General features: G+C 37.8%; 2 protein-coding genes across 4 annotated transcripts; one reads left to right on the plus strand and one right to left on the minus strand.

Moving 5' to 3' along the window:
- Positions 1-1,066: 1,066 nt before the first annotated feature.
- Positions 1,067-12,575, plus strand: LOC120108955 (kinesin-like protein KIN-13A). 3 transcript variants are annotated; one of them, XM_039122685.1, is made up of 14 exons: positions 1,067-1,219; positions 1,306-1,376; positions 1,452-1,673; positions 2,137-2,358; positions 4,163-4,342; positions 5,742-5,846; positions 6,228-6,305; positions 6,462-6,543; positions 7,676-7,838; positions 8,698-9,027; positions 9,165-9,383; positions 9,486-10,050; positions 10,171-10,283; positions 12,252-12,393. In XM_039122685.1, exons 3-14 carry the CDS (start codon positions 1,518-1,520, stop codon positions 12,256-12,258), a joined length of 2,220 nt encoding a protein of 739 aa, XP_038978613.1. In that variant the 5' UTR covers positions 1,067-1,219; positions 1,306-1,376; positions 1,452-1,517; the 3' UTR covers positions 12,259-12,393. The 3 variants fall into 3 exon arrangements, with proteins under 3 accessions (XP_038978613.1, XP_038978612.1, XP_038978614.1); XM_039122684.1 differs by having other exon boundaries at positions 1,068-1,219; positions 10,171-10,236; positions 12,252-12,575; XM_039122686.1 differs by lacking the exon at positions 4,163-4,342 and having other exon boundaries at positions 1,068-1,219; positions 10,171-10,236; positions 12,252-12,575.
- Positions 12,576-13,739: 1,164 nt separating this feature from the next.
- LOC103715292 lies at positions 13,740-17,923 on the minus strand. Its single transcript, XM_008802875.3, has 3 exons — positions 17,507-17,923; positions 14,184-14,305; positions 13,740-14,069 (listed from the first exon to the last, which is right to left on the minus strand). The coding sequence occupies exons 1-3, from the start codon at positions 17,838-17,840 to the stop codon at positions 13,962-13,964; spliced, it is 564 nt and encodes a 187-aa protein (XP_008801097.1). The 5' UTR covers positions 17,841-17,923; the 3' UTR covers positions 13,740-13,961.
- Between the last annotated feature and the right edge of the window lie 11 nt (positions 17,924-17,934).

Below are 17,934 nucleotides of genomic sequence, written 5' to 3' on the forward strand. Positions count from 1 at the left end.
TTTAATATTTAGAAGGATATGTACATAAAAAATTCCTACTTTCTATCAACTAGTATTTTTGGGACAAATGACATGATGCTCGGCACTCTCCTTCCCATGTTATCGTTTGAATACATCTATTCTTTTATCATGTCTCATGCTGCACCTATATGATTCTGCATGCGGCCATCCTATGGATTTCATTTTCTATATATTCTTCGCTCCTAATACAATATTAATAGAAGATATAAAATTGATCTAAATATAATATAATATTTATCAAGCTCTACAGAACTATTTCGAACAGTTCAAGTCTCGAACCGTACCGGCAGTGGATCGAGACTGTTCTATCATTAAAATTAAGATACCTCGTTGGAGGAAAAGAAGAAGAAGAGAAAAAGAGAGAGCACAGGGAAAGCTGACCTCTCTTCCTTTCTCTCCTTTCCTTTCCGTTCACTTTCTCTCTCTTCTTTTTCTATTCTTTCTTTTTCCTACCGTAGAAGATATGTTGGTACAGTACGATATGGGTCTATATTGACTCGTTTCGTTTGACAGCTCATATGGTGCTCCGTATTGGTTTTACTGTTCTCGGCGTTGATGGCACATTAGCTTCATAGTTTTGCTAATTAATTAGTATTTTTTTATGAAGTAAAAATTATGCTGGTGTTATTGTAGCCCACTTCAAATAATGATTATTAGGATTAGATTTTTTTGTTCCCATTACTCTTCTTAAAGAAAGGGAGAGAGACTCACTTGGTATATTGTCCAAATCTAAATACTCGGGATGCAACAACAATCATGAGTTTAATTGATAACTTTCATATTTAAGCAGGAGAGGGCAGTGCAGTGCCAGTACTTTAAATTACAATTAACAATTAATTAAGCTTACCAGAAAGAGAAAGAAAATTATAAAATTCCGACGTTCATTCCAAGGGCATGCATGTCTTTATGCAGCCTTGCAGGGGTGAACATCCAACGTGGAGGAAACGAACCTTTTTTTTTTTCTTCTTATCTTCACCGAGAAGCATGATAAAACTCTTTGCTTGAGAGGCGGACCGCCCAAGCGCGAACAAATAATATCATATCACACTCTCGGAAGGGGAGGGCCGCCCTCCCGCCTTCTTCCCCCCCGCCATCGTTCTCGAATCCAGAAGGGCCCAGAATAGGCTTTCGTTTCCCGATTTCCGGCCCCACCTCTCCCTCCCCAATTCCTCCTCTTCCGGTCGAATCCACGAATCTGGTAAGCTGCCTCTCTTCCTCTCCCGATTTGCCGATTCCAGTCCCAATCCGATCTTCTTCTCACCCACATTGCCGGTTTTGATGTAGGGTTCCGGGCGGATCCCCTCCGGTTCGCCTCAATCGAATGTTTCTCTCGATCGCCGACTTCTCCTCTCCCTGTGGGTATCTCTACTCTTTCTCTGCGTTGGATTCGGATTTGGGGGTTTTGGAAGATCTCATCTCTTTTTTTGCAGCGGTTTGCATTCCGTAAGGCGTGAAAATTGGCGCCCCAACGCAAGGGGCAGCGCCACGCCGGTGGCATGCAGCAGAGCAACGCCGGGGCGGCTCTTTACGACCACCATCCTAGCGTGGGGCCTGGGGATGCCGGAGAAGCAGTCATGGCGCGGTGGCTCCAGTCCGCCGGGCTCCAGCATCTGGCGTCGCCGCTGGCTTCTGCCCCGAATGCCCTCATGCAGGTAGTAGAGAGCATCTCCTTCTTTGCTGCATAGATCCCAGACTCTTCTTTTGCTGTCAAGATATGTTGATTTCTTTCTCCTTAAGGCATTGTTTGAGAAAAGGCAGATTTTTTCTTACTCGTTGTTGCGCTGAAAACTTATTTGCTTTATTACACTTCATTAGGATATTTGGTATGCATTATGGAATTAAAACCATATGATCGCAATAAATTAACATGTTCGTTAATTGAGTTTCTTGACATGTTTTGTTATATTGGCTGCTCGTATTATTGTTGGTGTCTTCTTTGTCATTTGAATACTTGATTGTTATTGGTAGAGTAGAATAGTTAATTTGACATTTTTTTTCATTTGAAATAATGTTTTGAGATTTTGCCTTTCTTTGTTCTTTTCTTGCTGGTGGAATTAGATGGCTTAAAGTTCAAGTATAAATTCTTGAAGTGGGGCTTGTTGATGTGGCTTGTAGGGCTATGGGACACAGAGTGCTGAGGAGAAACAGAAGCTTTATAAACTTTTGAGAAGCTTGAACTTCAATGGGGAATTTCGCTCTGAAGCATGCACTCCAACAACACAAGGTTTAGGAGCACCAGGTGTGATGGATGGCTTTAGTTCACCTGAGCTGCGAGGTGAGCTGGGAGCCGGGCTTCTGGATCTTCATGCTATGGATGATACCGAGCTTCTTTCTGAGGTATGATCGTTGATAAATGCTGAGAGCTTTATCTTCAAGTTACACTCACGACATTTACACATCTTGCCTTCTTCTATGGTAATCTTAGGGTTAATACATCACTTTCAGAGAAATGCCAAGGGCTTTATCGGTTTATCTCTTTCAAAGAAAATGTTAAACTTACTTTGCCTTAGACTTTTTAGTCCTTTAACTTTTTTATTGTTGTTGCTTTTCTAATTTAGTACAGGGCTAAAATCACTAGCATATTGCTTTAAACAAACCTTCACTTTAAACATTAAGTCGCTAACTGAAAGGAACATTGGAAAGTAGAATAAAGAAACAATGTGCTTCAAGAAAAAGGAAAACAAGATATTGGAGTACTATTAGAAATCTACATTATATGATGAACTGGGTTGTAAACCAGTGAAAAAGTTAATGATTACTGTGCCTAGTTTGATGCCTAATCTAGTTGAGAGGTCTATATAGATGGGCTTGGATGATTATCTTAGGCTTCATAAACTCACCAACTTACTAAGAGCACATATTACCCAACTTGGTTGCAAATAGTTTGAACAAGTTCCTTGCCCAATTAATACAACAAAAAAATTTCTTAATCTCATGTGAGATGGATATGTTAAGCCCTGGAGAAAATAAGGACAAAGGAACTGAGAAATTTTGTTGGAGTTTTGATCATCATCATCCAAGCCTTCCATTATAACTGCTTTTGATATGGATCACATAGCTAGGTCAAGAAAGTACTGTGGAAGGATTTATGACTGGTTATGAACTTGCATCAACAGCTTGAGAATTAATGAGAGATTCTTGGCAAAGAAAACTTTAGGCAAGAGACGAGCCTTCAATGAAACTTAGGACATTTATTTGGTAACAAGACTAGCCTTATCAGCTGCAATGCAAGCCCTAAGTCTAAGAAAAGTTGCCATCATAGACAATTAATAATTTGTATATGTCAGAGGCTTTATAGACCTTATTTTGTAAGTCATTTTTTTATTTGAAAAAAATATGTTAAAATGTTTCAAATTTCTCATATTTAAACATTTTGAATTATGGTCAATGGTCAAGCATAATCTTACATTGTAAATTTTTGATATACAAGCTCAAATAAGGCATCTTGCATTAAGTAACAATTATTGTTTATATTTTTGGCTCATTAACTACTAATATAACAGTTTAGAGGAATCTGGTTTGGTGGATGATTTGGGACACAAACACACACTAACCTATGCATTGGGTGTTTACTTCTAGAATGAGGAATTGCAAACAGAAAAAAGTTGATGGGAGTTTGAGTTTTTTGTTTGTTTGAATCGAAGCTGTAATATTTTGCTTATCTTCTGATAGTTTTAGGGCGCCTACTTTTTCAAGATTATTGATTACTGCTCATAAATTACGATATACTTTTGTGCATTTTTAGTTGATTAACCAAGAAGATAAGGTGCTCCATTTTCTTGCTTTTTGAGGCAATGGTACTAGGTTGGTGACATTGATGTTGGCTGTGGAACTAGATTGGTATCATTGATATTGGCATGGTCTAGGTTGATGTCATTGATGTTGGCTGTGGAACTAGATTGGTGCCTTTGCTCGGCCTTCCACTTGTTTTATCCACTTAAGTAAATTTCAGGTGGTGCTTATCTGAAGAAGATTTTTCATGCATCATTTTTATGTATGCTAATGGACATGGAAAACCCTTTTTTTGTCTAGAGTTTCCTTAGCTGCCTTCTGACTTTGATAAACCTTTTCTTATTTTTCAATAAAAGATTTTTTTTTTTTCACACAATGACTGTGATGTAGTTTGCTTTCTTACTTGCAGCATGTAATGTCTGAACCATTTGAGCTGCCAGAGTTCATGCCTTCTAACGGGCTTGATGATAACTTTGATGCAATGACTCACAAACAGCAACGAGGACAAATGGATAGCAACATTATAGCATCAGCTAGTGTAAAGGAGACAACTATAAAGGAGAACAATGTTGCCAAGATTAAAGTTGTGGTACACTGAGTGCATCTCATGTTACTTGATAGTATATGTTCCATTTGAATATGTCAGACAACAGGCTATGATTATTGATTGCTTCTAACATTAGGCCTTTTTCCCCCTTAAATCATGCTCTGTATTTTGCATACATCTGTACCAACTTGGAGGTTGTTTTTCGCACCTAGCTTTTAAGCTGCAACTTAGCATTGTGTGCTATATTTTAATAGAAACAATCTTTCTAATCTGTTTGTTGAAAGTAATGCCATTTGTATTCTCTGTGGAAGTTACTTCTTTCTGCAGGATTGGCACATATAATCCATTATTTTCATTTTTGCAAGCTTATGTTTATATCTTCATGTTTCATGGGTTTATGATTAGGAAGAGAGTGGGTATGGCCATCGTAGCAGGGGCCATCACGCAACTGCGTAATGCTCAGCATCTGGCGACTGAGGTCTTGTTGGTCTGAGCACATTTTGGACCAGCTGCAGTATTTTCTATACGTATTTCAATTTATGTATATCACATGGTGGCATAGGTTTGAAGTTTTCAGGATAGCTGCGAAGATACCCTTGAAATAGGTTTGCTCCTTTTAGCTGGGTCATAACCAGCCCATTTTCCTTAGACCAGTGTACTTCGTGGTTCAATCCTTTACGCGGTGGGCTCTATTCCAGCCTTTCAATTGGACAATTAGCTCGACACTTTTTTTTTAGAAAAATGAGAATATATCATTGCTTTCTTATTAAATTGTTTGGACTGTCTAATTATATATGAATCTAGTATTAAGGATACAGAGGAATGCCTATACCAGCCTCATCAAACTAAAATGATTTGACGCAGATAATGAAATGCAGCTCAGTTGCCCTCTGAATTTGTGGAGGATAACAAATTAAGCTCAGAAGAACAAAAAGGACGGCTGAAATGTTCTAGGTTATGTGCCAAAGCAATAGCATGATCAATATTTTTTCTTCTTAGAAAAGTACTAGTATTTCTCTGCATACATTTCAAGATCAGGCTGTGTACAGGTACTTTAAAACTAGTAGAGCAGTGCATATGTCAGCCAATAAATTAACAATGAAATAAAACTGAAAATGATATGTAAGAAGATGCATCTTTGTGAACATTTCCTAGTGCTTTTTTTTTGGTACATACCTCATAGAGCTTTATATCCTTTTCTGTGTTGACATTTTGTTATCTGATGGGGATAGGATCAAATTCAGGCTATGAGGCCAATTTATCATATAAAACTTTAAAGTGTATTTACTTTATACTTCAACGATGTCAACAAGGTTAAGGAGAAGCTGCTGCAATTGTGATCATTTTATTCTCCAGCACACTATATAATTTTCTGCATCTTTTTTACATGTCTATGAAGTTTGTAAAGTTTAATGGATATGTCTTTTTACTTGTCTTGTAGGTTCGCAAAAGACCTCTGAACAAGAAGGAGATTTCTCGTAAGGAGGATGATATTGTCACTGTAAATGATAATGCATATTTAATTGTCCATGAACCTAAATTAAAGGTTTGATTTTCCTTGCTACAGCTGCTAAACTTATACAATTTTCATGCTGTATCTGAGGTCAATATGTATTCTGTCACTTTATTGCTTCAATGAATTTTGCTGTGTATTTAATATCTTTTGTTGCTGTGAATTTGCTCTAGTATTTGAATTTAGTTTACTATGTATAAAGCATATCGCTTTGATAGATATTATCAATTCATTATATGAATGAGGCCATCTGAAATTGTTGAAGTATACTTAAGCAAGTTTCCTGGTAAATCTTGTGCACCTGTGTCTTGCTATTATAAATTGCAAAACTTCCCTGCAATAACATTTTTGACGCATTTTTTTTTCTCTGTTCTTTTGTACTTAGCATATTGATAAATTTCTTTGACCTGGAAGGTGGATTTGACTGCATATGTGGAGAAGCATGATTTTTGTTTTGATGCTGTTCTGGATGAGCATGTGACTAATGATGAGGTAAGTCATCTCTCGGTATCTTATTCCTGGGTTGATTTGTTGGTCCACTTGCTTGTTCCCAGTAGTTTCTGTGGTTTTTGTGCAGTTAGTAGGAAACTTTTTATTGCATTTGGCATCTTCTGTGGTAATATTGATTCTCTTATACTTGATTGGCAGGTATATCGTGTCACTGTACAGCCAATTATCCCAACCATTTTTCAGCGAACAAAAGCCACTTGCTTTGCATATGGTCAAACAGGTGCTTTGACATGTGGGAATTAAATTATCTACCTGTACTGACAATTCAAGCATGCATTTCCTTAAACTGTTTTCTCTAAATCTAAATATCTGAGATGTTATGGACATCTAATATAGGAACTCGCTGTTTGGTTAAAAGAGTTGGAGATATAGCTATGCATATGTGGACATAGTGGACCTGTGTATCTAAAACATGGAGATATAATTGCAAAAAAAAGAAATGAACAGGATGCGCAATGCAAGCAGTACAAGTATGGGAATAGTATGTTATGACAAATTTACAAAATCATGCACAAACTTAATGTCACAATGGATCTTATACTTGAGTTTGTTGAGGAGGAGGGGAACAGATTGAAGTTAGGAACTATGAGGCCTGATGGGGGGGAGTAAAAAGTCTTACATCCCATTTAAATGGAAAATTTATGGGAAAATAAACCTTCTGACAATGAACCTGACCGGCTACTCCAAATGATTATCCGGACCCTAGTTCAGTTCAGGTATTCACTGTCAATGATCGACGATATCAGATTAAGCTTTATTCTGGGTCCATAATTTGGAGGTCAGTAAATAACGTTGAGTAGACATGAAGAAGGCTTGAGTTACCTGCAGGTCTACCCATCTGCCAAATGGTGCCATAGCCTAAAAAATTTCTGGCTTCACCCCTCATGCCCTTCTTGTTAAGCATCTGGGCAACTAACTTGGTTGATGGTAAAAGCTTCAAGTTGTTTTTGCGATGCTTGCTTCGAACCTGTTTCATGGCTCCTATATTTTGACATACACCTTCTCTTGACACTTGGCTGGAGGCTGGTATGCTTTCTTTTGTTGCAGATTTAAATATCCTATACTGGTCTGTTTAGGTTTCCATCCTCTGGAGGTGTCTTTCTAATTCTGTTGCCCTAATACTCATGCTGATCTATTATATATACTGAATCCTTTTATAGTGTTAGAAAACATAACTTCATTAGTCTGTTTGTACTTTGTAGTAATGTTTGTAAACTCACTCAATTTTTGTTTTGAATGCACTAAAGGTATAATTTTTGCAGTTATTTTTGACTTTTGTGCTATTAGTGGTTATTGGAACTCAACTATTACTGGTTGAATAACTCTAGCATATGCTTTAAAATGGTTTTCAGGTAGTGGCAAAACTTACACAATGCAACCTTTACCACTCAGAGCTTCGGAAGATATTGTTCGATTGTTGCACCAACCATACTACCGCAATCAGAAACTCAGATTGTGGCTTAGTTACTTTGAGATATATGGTGGAAAGCTATTTGATCTTCTCAGTGATAGGAGGTCAATGTCCTCCTGACCTCCAATTCTTATTTTATTTGTGCTCTGCATTTAGTCTTAATTATGATGTCTTATCCAGCTACAAGTGATACCCGGAAACAATCAATACAATGATTTTGTTTTTGCCTTAATGTTTCTTCTCAACAGAGACTGGCTTTATTTTTGACCATAAAACTTAACAGAGTTTCGTAGATGCACTTTTTAATTTTTTTTATCCTTTTGTCCTTCAAACTTGTTTCCTAGGATTCAACAGTTTATTTATCTTGTCATGAAAACACTGTTTATTTTCTTTTCCCCCTCTCTATCCCGACTTCCTCAATCTCGCGTGCTCACGCAATCTGAGTATATTTGCTGTCTGTCCCCACTTTATTTTAGATTTGCTGCAATGCACTTAAATTATCAATATTCATTGATCTTCAAAATGAACTGACTGCCAAGAAGTTTGATAGAACCTTGCAAATTAAGTGGATAGCCATGAAGAAAAACATAATGCTAACGATATGTTGTTATGCTAGGTGGACTAACAATGACGTGAAGTATATGCCAAACTTGCCAAATGTTGAAGTCATTCTGCAAAATTGGGAAGGTTGATGAAGAAACAATCATATTACCAGCACCAATAGTTGAAATAAAATTTCTTTTGGTCATGGCTACGTTGAATTTGTTGCTAGAAAACTGCTTTTTCCTTGCTAAATACAAATGAAGTTCTTTGAATATATATATAGTTTTTGATATTGTTTACTCTGTTGGCTAGTTCATAAGCTTCTCCTATTGTTTTTTTTTCATGCAATTTTGGCTTTTCTACATATAAAATCATAATATTTATCTTTAAATAAGGTTTTGTTCCGATTCTTTTTATCAGGAAACTATGCATGAGAGAAGATGGGCGTCAACAAGTGTGTATTGTTGGATTAGAGGAATTTGAGGTTTCAGATGTGCAGATTGTTAAAGAATTCATTGAAAAGGGGAATGCAGCAAGAAGTACAGGTTCCACAGGAGCCAATGAAGAGTCATCTAGATCTCATGCTATTTTACAACTTGCCATTAAGAAGCACAGTGAGGTAAATGACATGAAAAGGAACAATAATGGCAGTAAGTCTAAGGGTGGCAAACTTATTGGGAAGATATCTTTTATAGATCTTGCTGGAAGTGAGCGTGGGGCTGATACTACTGACAATGACCGCCAGACCAGGTCTGTATTTATTTCAGAAGTGCTGCTTTTAGCATTTTTGTTTATTACTATGCTAACATGTGACTCATCTAGTAAGGATAAACTCTTTTTGGTTCTCTCTGGATTGTTTATCTGCTTGTTTGTTTTCCTTACTTCAGGATTGAGGGTGCAGAAATAAACAAGAGTCTTTTGGCCCTAAAAGAATGCATCCGTGCACTAGACAATGATCAAATTCATATCCCGTTTCGTGGGAGCAAACTAACAGAGGTGCTTCGTGACTCCTTTGTTGGAAATTCCAGGACTGTTATGATTTCCTGCATTTCCCCAAATTCAGGTTCTTGTGAACATACACTAAATACTTTGAGATATGCTGATAGGTAAGGTTAGCTTCATTTTTTAAAATGCAAAGCAATTCAAAAACTGAGAAATGTGGGTTGTTGTGTTTAAGTTTTAATAAATGGTAGTTATTAACTGAACAGGGTCAAAAGTCTCTCCAAGAGTGGCAGTTCCAGAAGGGACCAGGCTGCAAGCTCACACGTACCTTCCAGCAAGGAATCATCTTCAGCATTGGCAATTCCTTTATCAGTTAAATTAGAAGATACCTATGACCATGAGCAAAATCAAGAGATGATGGCAACAGAAATGTCTGAGACTCAGAGGCACTTGTCCAGTTTGATGTCACATTATTCCTTTAATGGAAGGCAAGAAAGTGGGGCTACATCCAGTTTACTGGAGAGGGGTCAGGTTGACATGAAAAATAATTATATCAGTACTTCTAGTCATAAATTATATTCTTCTCGCCAGAACTCATTTAGTACTCAGGATGAAGAAAGTGTACCAAAGGTTCCACTCCCCCGTAGAAAATCATGTAGGGAAGAAAAATATGAGAAACAAAATAATTGGCCCAGAAAAGACAGTGGGCCTGAATTGCATGTCAAAAACTATAAACAGCAGCAGATGTATGATTCTGGTGCTAATGCTGCACCAAAGCAATGTGAGCTGGAAACTTCTTGTCAGGGTGGGAAAATCAATGCAATACTTGAGGTACACTTACCTCTGCAAGTATATATGAATTTAAAAAATTTCTGCATGTTTAAATTTCGAAGTCATGGAAGTTATTTTATTCTTCTATCTGTTTGATTTAACTTTCTCTGTCTTGTATAGGAAGAAGAGGCTTTAATATCAACTCACAGAAAAGAAATTGAAAATACAATGGAGATTGTGCGTGAAGTGAGTTTACCTTCTGGCCTTTTGTTAGTTTCTTACATCTTCATTAGGTAAAGATCTTTTATATTAGTTGTGTATATATGTCTAATATTGTTTTAGCTCAGATCATTCTTTTGTCCTTACTCGAGAAGCTTATGATTGCCAAGTCATTTTTTATGCTTGAATGCAACCATGATTTTCATGGATGTACTTATCTGGGGAATATGTCATGTTACTTTATTTCAAGAGTTCCAATTTTGTCTAAATCTAATTTCATCTTATCTTGAAAATTTTGAAAAAACTTCTAGCTTCAAAATTTTGGGCTTGTGAAGTTGTTCTTTGCGTGCCTTGTTATTAGTGACACATATATAATGAGAATCTAGAAAGGAGTGTATTTTATCTATTTTTTTAAATCTCATAAAATTATGAGAAACCACTTTTTGGTATCAGCCTATGGATTCAAAAAGTGGACATAATGCATGATGCCTTCTTTCAAATGCTTTCTCCTCTTGAAATGTGTTGGGCTGTGATGTAGCTTAGCATTAGTTGTCTCTTATTATTTTATTTTTTGTGGGCCCATTGGTAGTTTCAGGCTTTAGCTAGTTATCTATTCAAATTTTATATTTTTTGGCATTCTTAAGCAATTTGTGGTGCATCAATTAGATGCCAGTTTAGTTAGATTTTTTTTCCTGTTTGATCTATGGTGCGCGGGAATCAAAGGTCTAGATTAAATGAGAAAATGATTCTCGGGCATAGATTGATTAGAGAAGAGAATTGAGGAGATTAAATGATCAACCGGCTCCTATTGTTCTTCAATTTTGAATGTTGCCCCTTTTCCTCTTTTCTTTCTTCTTACGTGCGGTAAATTCGTCCCACCCTTCATCTACATAGAGGGGTGCTAGGCTTCTCCCAACTCCTGTATTAGTTGGAGCTTTTTGACTTGTATTGTGCCAGGCACTTTAAATATACCAAGTGTACAACATCTTGGAAGAAAACAAACCAAGTGTATAATATCATATTGGAAGGAAATAACCATTGTTATTTTGATTTGGTGGGTAATGTATGATGCTCTAGATACTCATTGGGAAAAAAATCAGACTTGTTGGGTGGACTGCTTTTACATGTAGAACACCAGACTGTCTTTCCACCAATAGTTATACACCTTCTTGGAAGGACATAACCATTGTTATTGGGTAATGTATCATGCTATAGATACTCATGGGGAAAAAACCAGAGACCTGTTGGGTGGACTGCTTTTACACGTAGAATAGCAGACTGTCTTGCTACAAATAGGGTACTAGGGTTGGGTGGATTGGTTTGTACGAGTATTCCGGCCTACCTTCTGCATCATCTTTGCTTGACTAGGGAAGCTGACTTCTGTTACCCCTTTTCCTATTGGGAAGGAGAGAACATAGAACACCAGTAGATAAGGAGCAGTACCCCATTCCATTTTGTTATGTTCATCTATGCTAGTTGACTGAATTATCTTATGGACAAAGCTACTACAGTCAAGGTTTCAAATACTGCCGGAACAGGATGGTACAAATAATACTGTACCATTCCAGGAAGGTTCCCGGCACTGGTACACAGCATGTCAGTGTGGTTCACAGTCCTGTAGCCTGTGCCAGGACATTGTACTATACTGTTCCAGCAAATAACCAGTACGAGCTCCAGTATCAGCATTTGAAATCTTGATAATAGTTCCATTATGTGTTCGAAGCTGTGAATGATGATCATTTCACATGCATAATTTTCACTATTCCATATATTTGGCAAAGTTGATCAGCTTAGTGCATCATTTTGTATTGGATCCAAGTTCCTGGTTTCTAAGTGTTTGCTAATGATTTTCCTTAGATGTTTATGATTGGCAAGTTTTCTTTAATAAGTCATATATTCAGAATAAAGGGGACAAGCAAAAAGATCCTGATAATGCTTGCCACCATTATTTATTTATTTTTTATTTTTTAAAATTCTCTCTCATGGTTGGCTTTGATTCATGAACTTGCTACTTAACTCAAGTCTGATTTCCATTCTATCAGGAGATGAATTTGTTGGCAGCAGTAGGCCAACCAGGCAGCCCCATCAACAACTATGTTACCCAGTTAAGCTTCGTGCTCTCACGAAAGGCTGCTGGTCTGGTCAGCCTTCAGGCACGCTTGGCCAGATTTCAACAACGCCTAAAAGAACAGGAGATCCTCAGCCGTAAGAGGGCCCTGCAGTAGTAGTCTCTCTTCAGATGCAATTGTTGCCATTGGCCAGTTGTGTCTGGCCCTGGCTTGTAATCCTTTTATTCTCAATGTGTCAACATCAAATATTATCTCATCGTTAAGGAAATCATTTGTAAACTCCATAGGTGGAGTTAATGGTTGGACTGTGGAGGAGAGCCTTTGTCTTGGTTCGCATCCCCAGCTTAGAGCTGCTCAATTGCCATGCAAGGCCTGATTGGGCATGGGAGGGTGGCATAAATGAATGCAGGAAGACTTGTATCTCCTGCCGTACTTGTTGCTATAGCAATATCCTCCTTAGACAGAAAGGTCCATTGGGACCTGAGATTCTGACATGTTTGCTTTTGTTAAAAAGGAATTATCCGACTGAAAAGAAGAGAAGGCAAGAAAAGGAGAAAGGAAGAAGAGGAACCACCGAGGTGGTAGCTCAGTGGGAACGGAGTATGTCTTCTACCAGGGTGGTTCAGGTTCGAAACGTGCGGGCGTCGATTGAATTCGAAGACCGGATGCCCCACGTCTGAACGCTGCTGGTGGGAGTGCTATTGATCCGCTGGTAATCGGATGGTGCTGGGATGACACACATGAATAACCATGGATAGGAAGGACATGCAGAAATTTGCAACCTAAATCGAACATGCTTCTGCGGGAGAAGGTTAGTGGGGGTTGCTACGCGGATGAGGTTCTCCTCGCCCCTTCTTCTCTTTCTTCTCATCAAAAAAAAAAAAAAAAAACCGAAAAAAAGAGGAAGTACAATAGGTTAGCAAGCTAGAATTCTAATTTTGTACCCAAGCTCAGTAAAGCCTAATAACTGCTTTTGATTGCCTCATTGAACAACCTGATGCTTATTCAAGGAATTCGACTCTAAGATGAAGTTTTATTTAAGACAATTCTAGTATTTCTTTCTTTCCAATAAAACCAAAGGATTTCTATGATAAATTAATTGAATGCCTAACATTTTTTCAGGGATCAAAAAGGAAAGTCATTCCACTTAGAAAGAGGTGAACTTTGGATGGTGCTGTCTGTCAAACTTGTCCAGTACCTCAGTTTAAATGGATTTGATAAAATTACAATCGCAGCAAGGGAATGATCATTGGATTCCATAGGGCAAGGCTCCCGTGGAACCTATACTTCTTGCTGCGATCCCTTTCCCATAAATTCTTTAACAATCTGCACCAAATTCCTGTGATAAGGACCACCAAATCAAGAACGACATCCCATGAAATAGGGATTAAGAAAAAAAAAAACACAAACTCGTCACAAAAATCACACAGCAGCCCATTCTTGCTTCCTCAGCAGGCACCCTTGGACACCAACTAATACTACCACTTCGTTAAATTTTCTTTTCTAACAACATTACAAAGTTAAGGAGCCCCAAATTCTCGAGTACTCATTCTTTAAAATCCGCTAATTATGTTCTCATCAAGGTCATTTTCTAAAACAAGCGCACGACACTCATGCAACAGCCATGAGACTCCTGATACCCAAAGAAAAACAAGGCCCTCATAAGCATCTCTTACAAAATCTCTAGGATGTGATAAAATGCTTTCCTTGCACATAATATCTTTGGCATAGCTTCTGCAGGGTAGCGACCGAATGTTGCATTGAATTCAGCTTTGTATCCAGGAACATTGCCTGCAAAAGAGTTGGTATTCGACTATCATTTATGTACTTAAAGAGCAGTCTGATTCTGACCACTGGCAACGGAAAACTACATCCACAATTAATCACACAGAAATGAAGTACTACCTGGTGGTCGTCACCATACTTATCAATCAATCTCCCAATAAAAACGCGTTGCATTCTGGTCAGGGGCTGCAAAGGCGCTGTTTTTCCATCCCTTCGCTTTTTCCTCAGTGCAGACTTCAAATCTTCATTAAAATGTATGAGCATGTATCAGCACATATAAAAAAGTCCACATAAAGCATTTGGTGACAAAGTTTATATTACATCAAAGTATCATCTAGAGAAACCAAACACCAATATCTCAAAAAAAAACCTTTTTTTTTGGGTAAAGAAAAAAAAAGCCGCAAGGCACCTTTACTAGCTAATCTCCCAAAAAGAAGTGCCGTAGCAATAAACAATTTGGAGGGCATTCCTTGATTCCTTCATATCATTATTCCTCCACAGAATGACCCGATGGAGATGAAATGCCCTTTACTGAAATCATGTTCATCTTATTCAAGGCACTCACATTAGAGTCTGAGAAACATGGTGGTTTTAGAGTTGAGATTGAGAGGGAAAAGTAGAGGGAAATGAAAATTTGTTACTTCTAAAATTATCAAGCACTCTCGCCTTATTTATCAGTTCTGTATCTTTCCAGCCTAAAATAGGGTTGCCAAACTATGTGGACTCTTGAACTAACCCAAACAATCACTCATAAGGTTACCAAAGTCAGATCCCCATGGAACCTTACATATAAAGCCACCTAAAGCCATCTAAAGCATAATTTTAGTGTTCAATCATAATGTTCAATCATAATCAAGCCAAGACTGACGTTATCCCTAACAAAATAATGACTCAAGAAACATCTTTTAGATGGTATTCTTAGACTTCAATAGCAACTGGTCTCTAAATTTCAACCAACATATCTAAATTTTTGGAGAACAGCTTATAACAGCTAGTTGAGCCTGCTGTCACATGCCGTTTTATCAATTTAATGAAAGACTCTTCTTAGTATTATTATTATTATTGTTATTGTTCATATATACTATAAAAACCTTTCAAATAATAGTTAAATAAATAAATATTTTCTTAACCTGAAATTGACCAGATTTTTGTCAAAAGATCACTCTCCAGAACAAAAAGATGTTCCAAAAAAGGGTGATAAGTTCACACATTTAAATAGTTTCCAGTTTATCATTCCCTTTTTCTTTTTACAAGCTTTGCTAAACCTTCTTTGAAAAAACAATTTCCGATAGATTTAGCATTTCGAGCCACATATGGGGATTCCATAAAATGGACGCATACCACTTGGGACTTTTCATAAGAAAAGTTTTGGTAAGGAAGATCCTACCTTTCAACAAATGGTACTTTCCTTTCTGGCCTGCAAATTTCCTCATTCTTTTAGACGCAGGTGCTCAACTATTGTACAAGTTGCAAGAATCAAAGGAAAGATCATGTATTTCAAGGAATTAGAAAGCATGAATTCTATTATCGTTGCACACAAATAGATCTTTTACACTCCAGCCACTTTGTCATGAAACTTTTTAAGTCATTTGTAGACCTACCTTTATCATAAGAAATCGAGAAGTCATCATCAAAATCAAACGTGATCAAATATCATCAGCTTATTAAATCCTCTTTGCCCAGAATCCAGTTAAAAAAACCTTATTCAAGCAATCCCCTATGCCTAAGATACATATTATAGAGACCCAACTAGGTGAAAAGGAGAAAAAGGAGTTTCAATGCGTCAAACCTCATTCAACAAATATTCCAAAGAGGGACCCATTTACAAGGATGGATGGCTTAATCTTTAAGCACAATAATAAGTCCATCCACATATAGTTTTGCAGGAAACCAGCAGGCTAACAAAGCTTAAGAAAGGTTTCTATTTCAATATATTAAATGCTTTCTCATTTTTTCCCTGTTTAAGCCTCTCTCCTACTTGCCTGCAATTCTGTTATACTCTATAAGCACAAAAAGGCACACTATACATAGAAATTAAAGCTCTCCTTTTAATCCCAGGTATACAATCCAGGCTAGTCACTGGCTGGCAAGATGTGACACCCATACCATATTGTACCACACTATTCTGCTGAACACATTAAAGATCTCACGAAAAAAAGACGGTTTACTGGTATTGAGTCTCCTACGATTTTGTCCCAGAAGATACAATACTGGTATTGTATATATAAGTCAGATGGACCGAAATAGTCAATTTCAATATGAATAAAAAACAACTAGTAACCAACCAGTAACATAGCCGATATGGTTAGTATAGACTGTCGGTGTGTAATTGGCTCTGGCCAATATGACTGGTGCGGACTGGTTCAAGCGAACTAGTCTCTTGCAAACACATCAGTACCTTTTCTATTAGAATGGTACAGTACTGGATAAAATTGGCGGTATTTAAATCTTTGGTCTACACATATCCATGTCAATTGACATACTGACACTGACCTATACAAATTAGCACAAACTAATATGCACCATACAACAGCATGCACCCCTCGAATTGTGCTTGCACCTACATGACACCTTTAGCACCAGCATCTACATTCTTATCAAAAAAATCTATTCTAAGCCACTAAATAATATTATCATTAAAAGTCAACATTCTTTAACAAATTCTCAAGATGTTCTCCTCCGTATATAACAAAGTTTCAACCCTTTCATGTGCTCATCAACTTGCAACTTATTGAAGATGCATAATGCTAGTTTCTAATTCGAGATGGTCAATAATGATAGGCTATGTTTTGTTGTACCTATGCTTATTGATATCAAGACACATAATTAGCACTCACAGATGCCTATTGATGATGCTTATAACTCAAGGAATGTTAAATAATCCACCGTTGGAAAAATATTTTTATGATAAATAGGTAAACCTGGATGTTATTTTCTTTCTCTGTCTCCATTGTCGCTCCATGCCATCCATGTCATTACTTTACATGGTACGATATTGTTTATATAGTATGATTCCACCTGGGTTAATCAAGGATTCAATATAAGCATGATATATGATAAAAATTCAAATCCACTCCGATGACCTCCTGGCAGAAAATTACTAATCAGATTTTTTCCGTACAAAAGGTTTCACATGAAGGCCATCATTTAAGATTAATTCAGCAAGATCAGCTCAGCAAATCAGATAATATTTTACAATATTACAAGGCTATTTATGAGGGAAGATCAAAAGCATGGAAAAATCTAAGACTATACGGGCCACGAGAGAACATTTAAATTGACGAATCATAAACCAAAATCTGAAAAAAAAAAAGTTCCAATTTTTAACCAGATAACCACAATTCCTGCCTAAAGAAATAAACCAACGAAAACAATTTTTTTATTAAAAATATGCTGATTACGATCATCTTTATTTCTATTTTGGTACTGAAATAGGAACTGACCGTCGGATTCGAGATCGCTGCCGCTGTCAATGGGATCGAACTCGGAGACGGGCGGCGCCTCACGGTCGGGGATCTGAAGGGAGGAGCTCTGGACGATGTGAGGAGTGCGGGCGCGGACGCCGAGGAGGTTAGGGTTCGCGACGACGCCAAAGGAGCGGTAGTTGCGGATGACGGTGCCCTTGTTGTTCCACTCCCCCTTTCCCCCGGCGGCAGCGGCGGCGGCGAGAGCCGGCGGAATGTTGACAGCGGGCTTGAAGACATCGGGCTTCTTCTTGGGGAGCCCGACCCGGACCTTGGTCCTGGATTTCTTGTACTTCCGCCGCGATCGAGCCATGGCGGTCTCTCGAGATCTCTACCTCTCCGCCGCCCCCTGTCTAGGGTTTTTGAGAGGGTGTTTCCGAGAGAGAGGGTTTAACAATTTATCTGAG

Source organism: Phoenix dactylifera, unplaced genomic scaffold (genome assembly GCF_009389715.1).
Source record: "Phoenix dactylifera cultivar Barhee BC4 unplaced genomic scaffold, palm_55x_up_171113_PBpolish2nd_filt_p 001672F, whole genome shotgun sequence".
NCBI lineage: Eukaryota > Viridiplantae > Streptophyta > Magnoliopsida > Arecales > Arecaceae > Phoenix > Phoenix dactylifera.

Coding starts and splice junctions, on each gene's coding strand:
- LOC120108955 (XM_039122684.1), top strand. CDS start 1,518: ATGCAGCAGAGCAACGCCGGGGCGGCTCTTTACGACCACCATCCTAGC. Junction 1,674..2,136: donor CCCCGAATGCCCTCATGCAG/GTAGTAGAGAGC, acceptor TGTGGCTTGTAG/GGCTATGGGACACAGAGTGC. Junction 9,384..9,485: donor ACTTTGAGATATGCTGATAG/GTAAGGTTAGCT, acceptor TTAACTGAACAG/GGTCAAAAGTCTCTCCAAGA.
- LOC103715292 (XM_008802875.3), bottom strand. CDS start 17,840: ATGGCTCGATCGCGGCGGAAGTACAAGAAATCCAGGACCAAGGTCCGG. Junction 14,306..17,506: donor CAGCGATCTCGAATCCGACG/GTCAGTTCCTAT, acceptor ATTTTAATGAAG/ATTTGAAGTCTGCACTGAGG. Junction 14,070..14,183: donor AGTATGGTGACGACCACCAG/GTAGTACTTCAT, acceptor ACTCTTTTGCAG/GCAATGTTCCTGGATACAAA.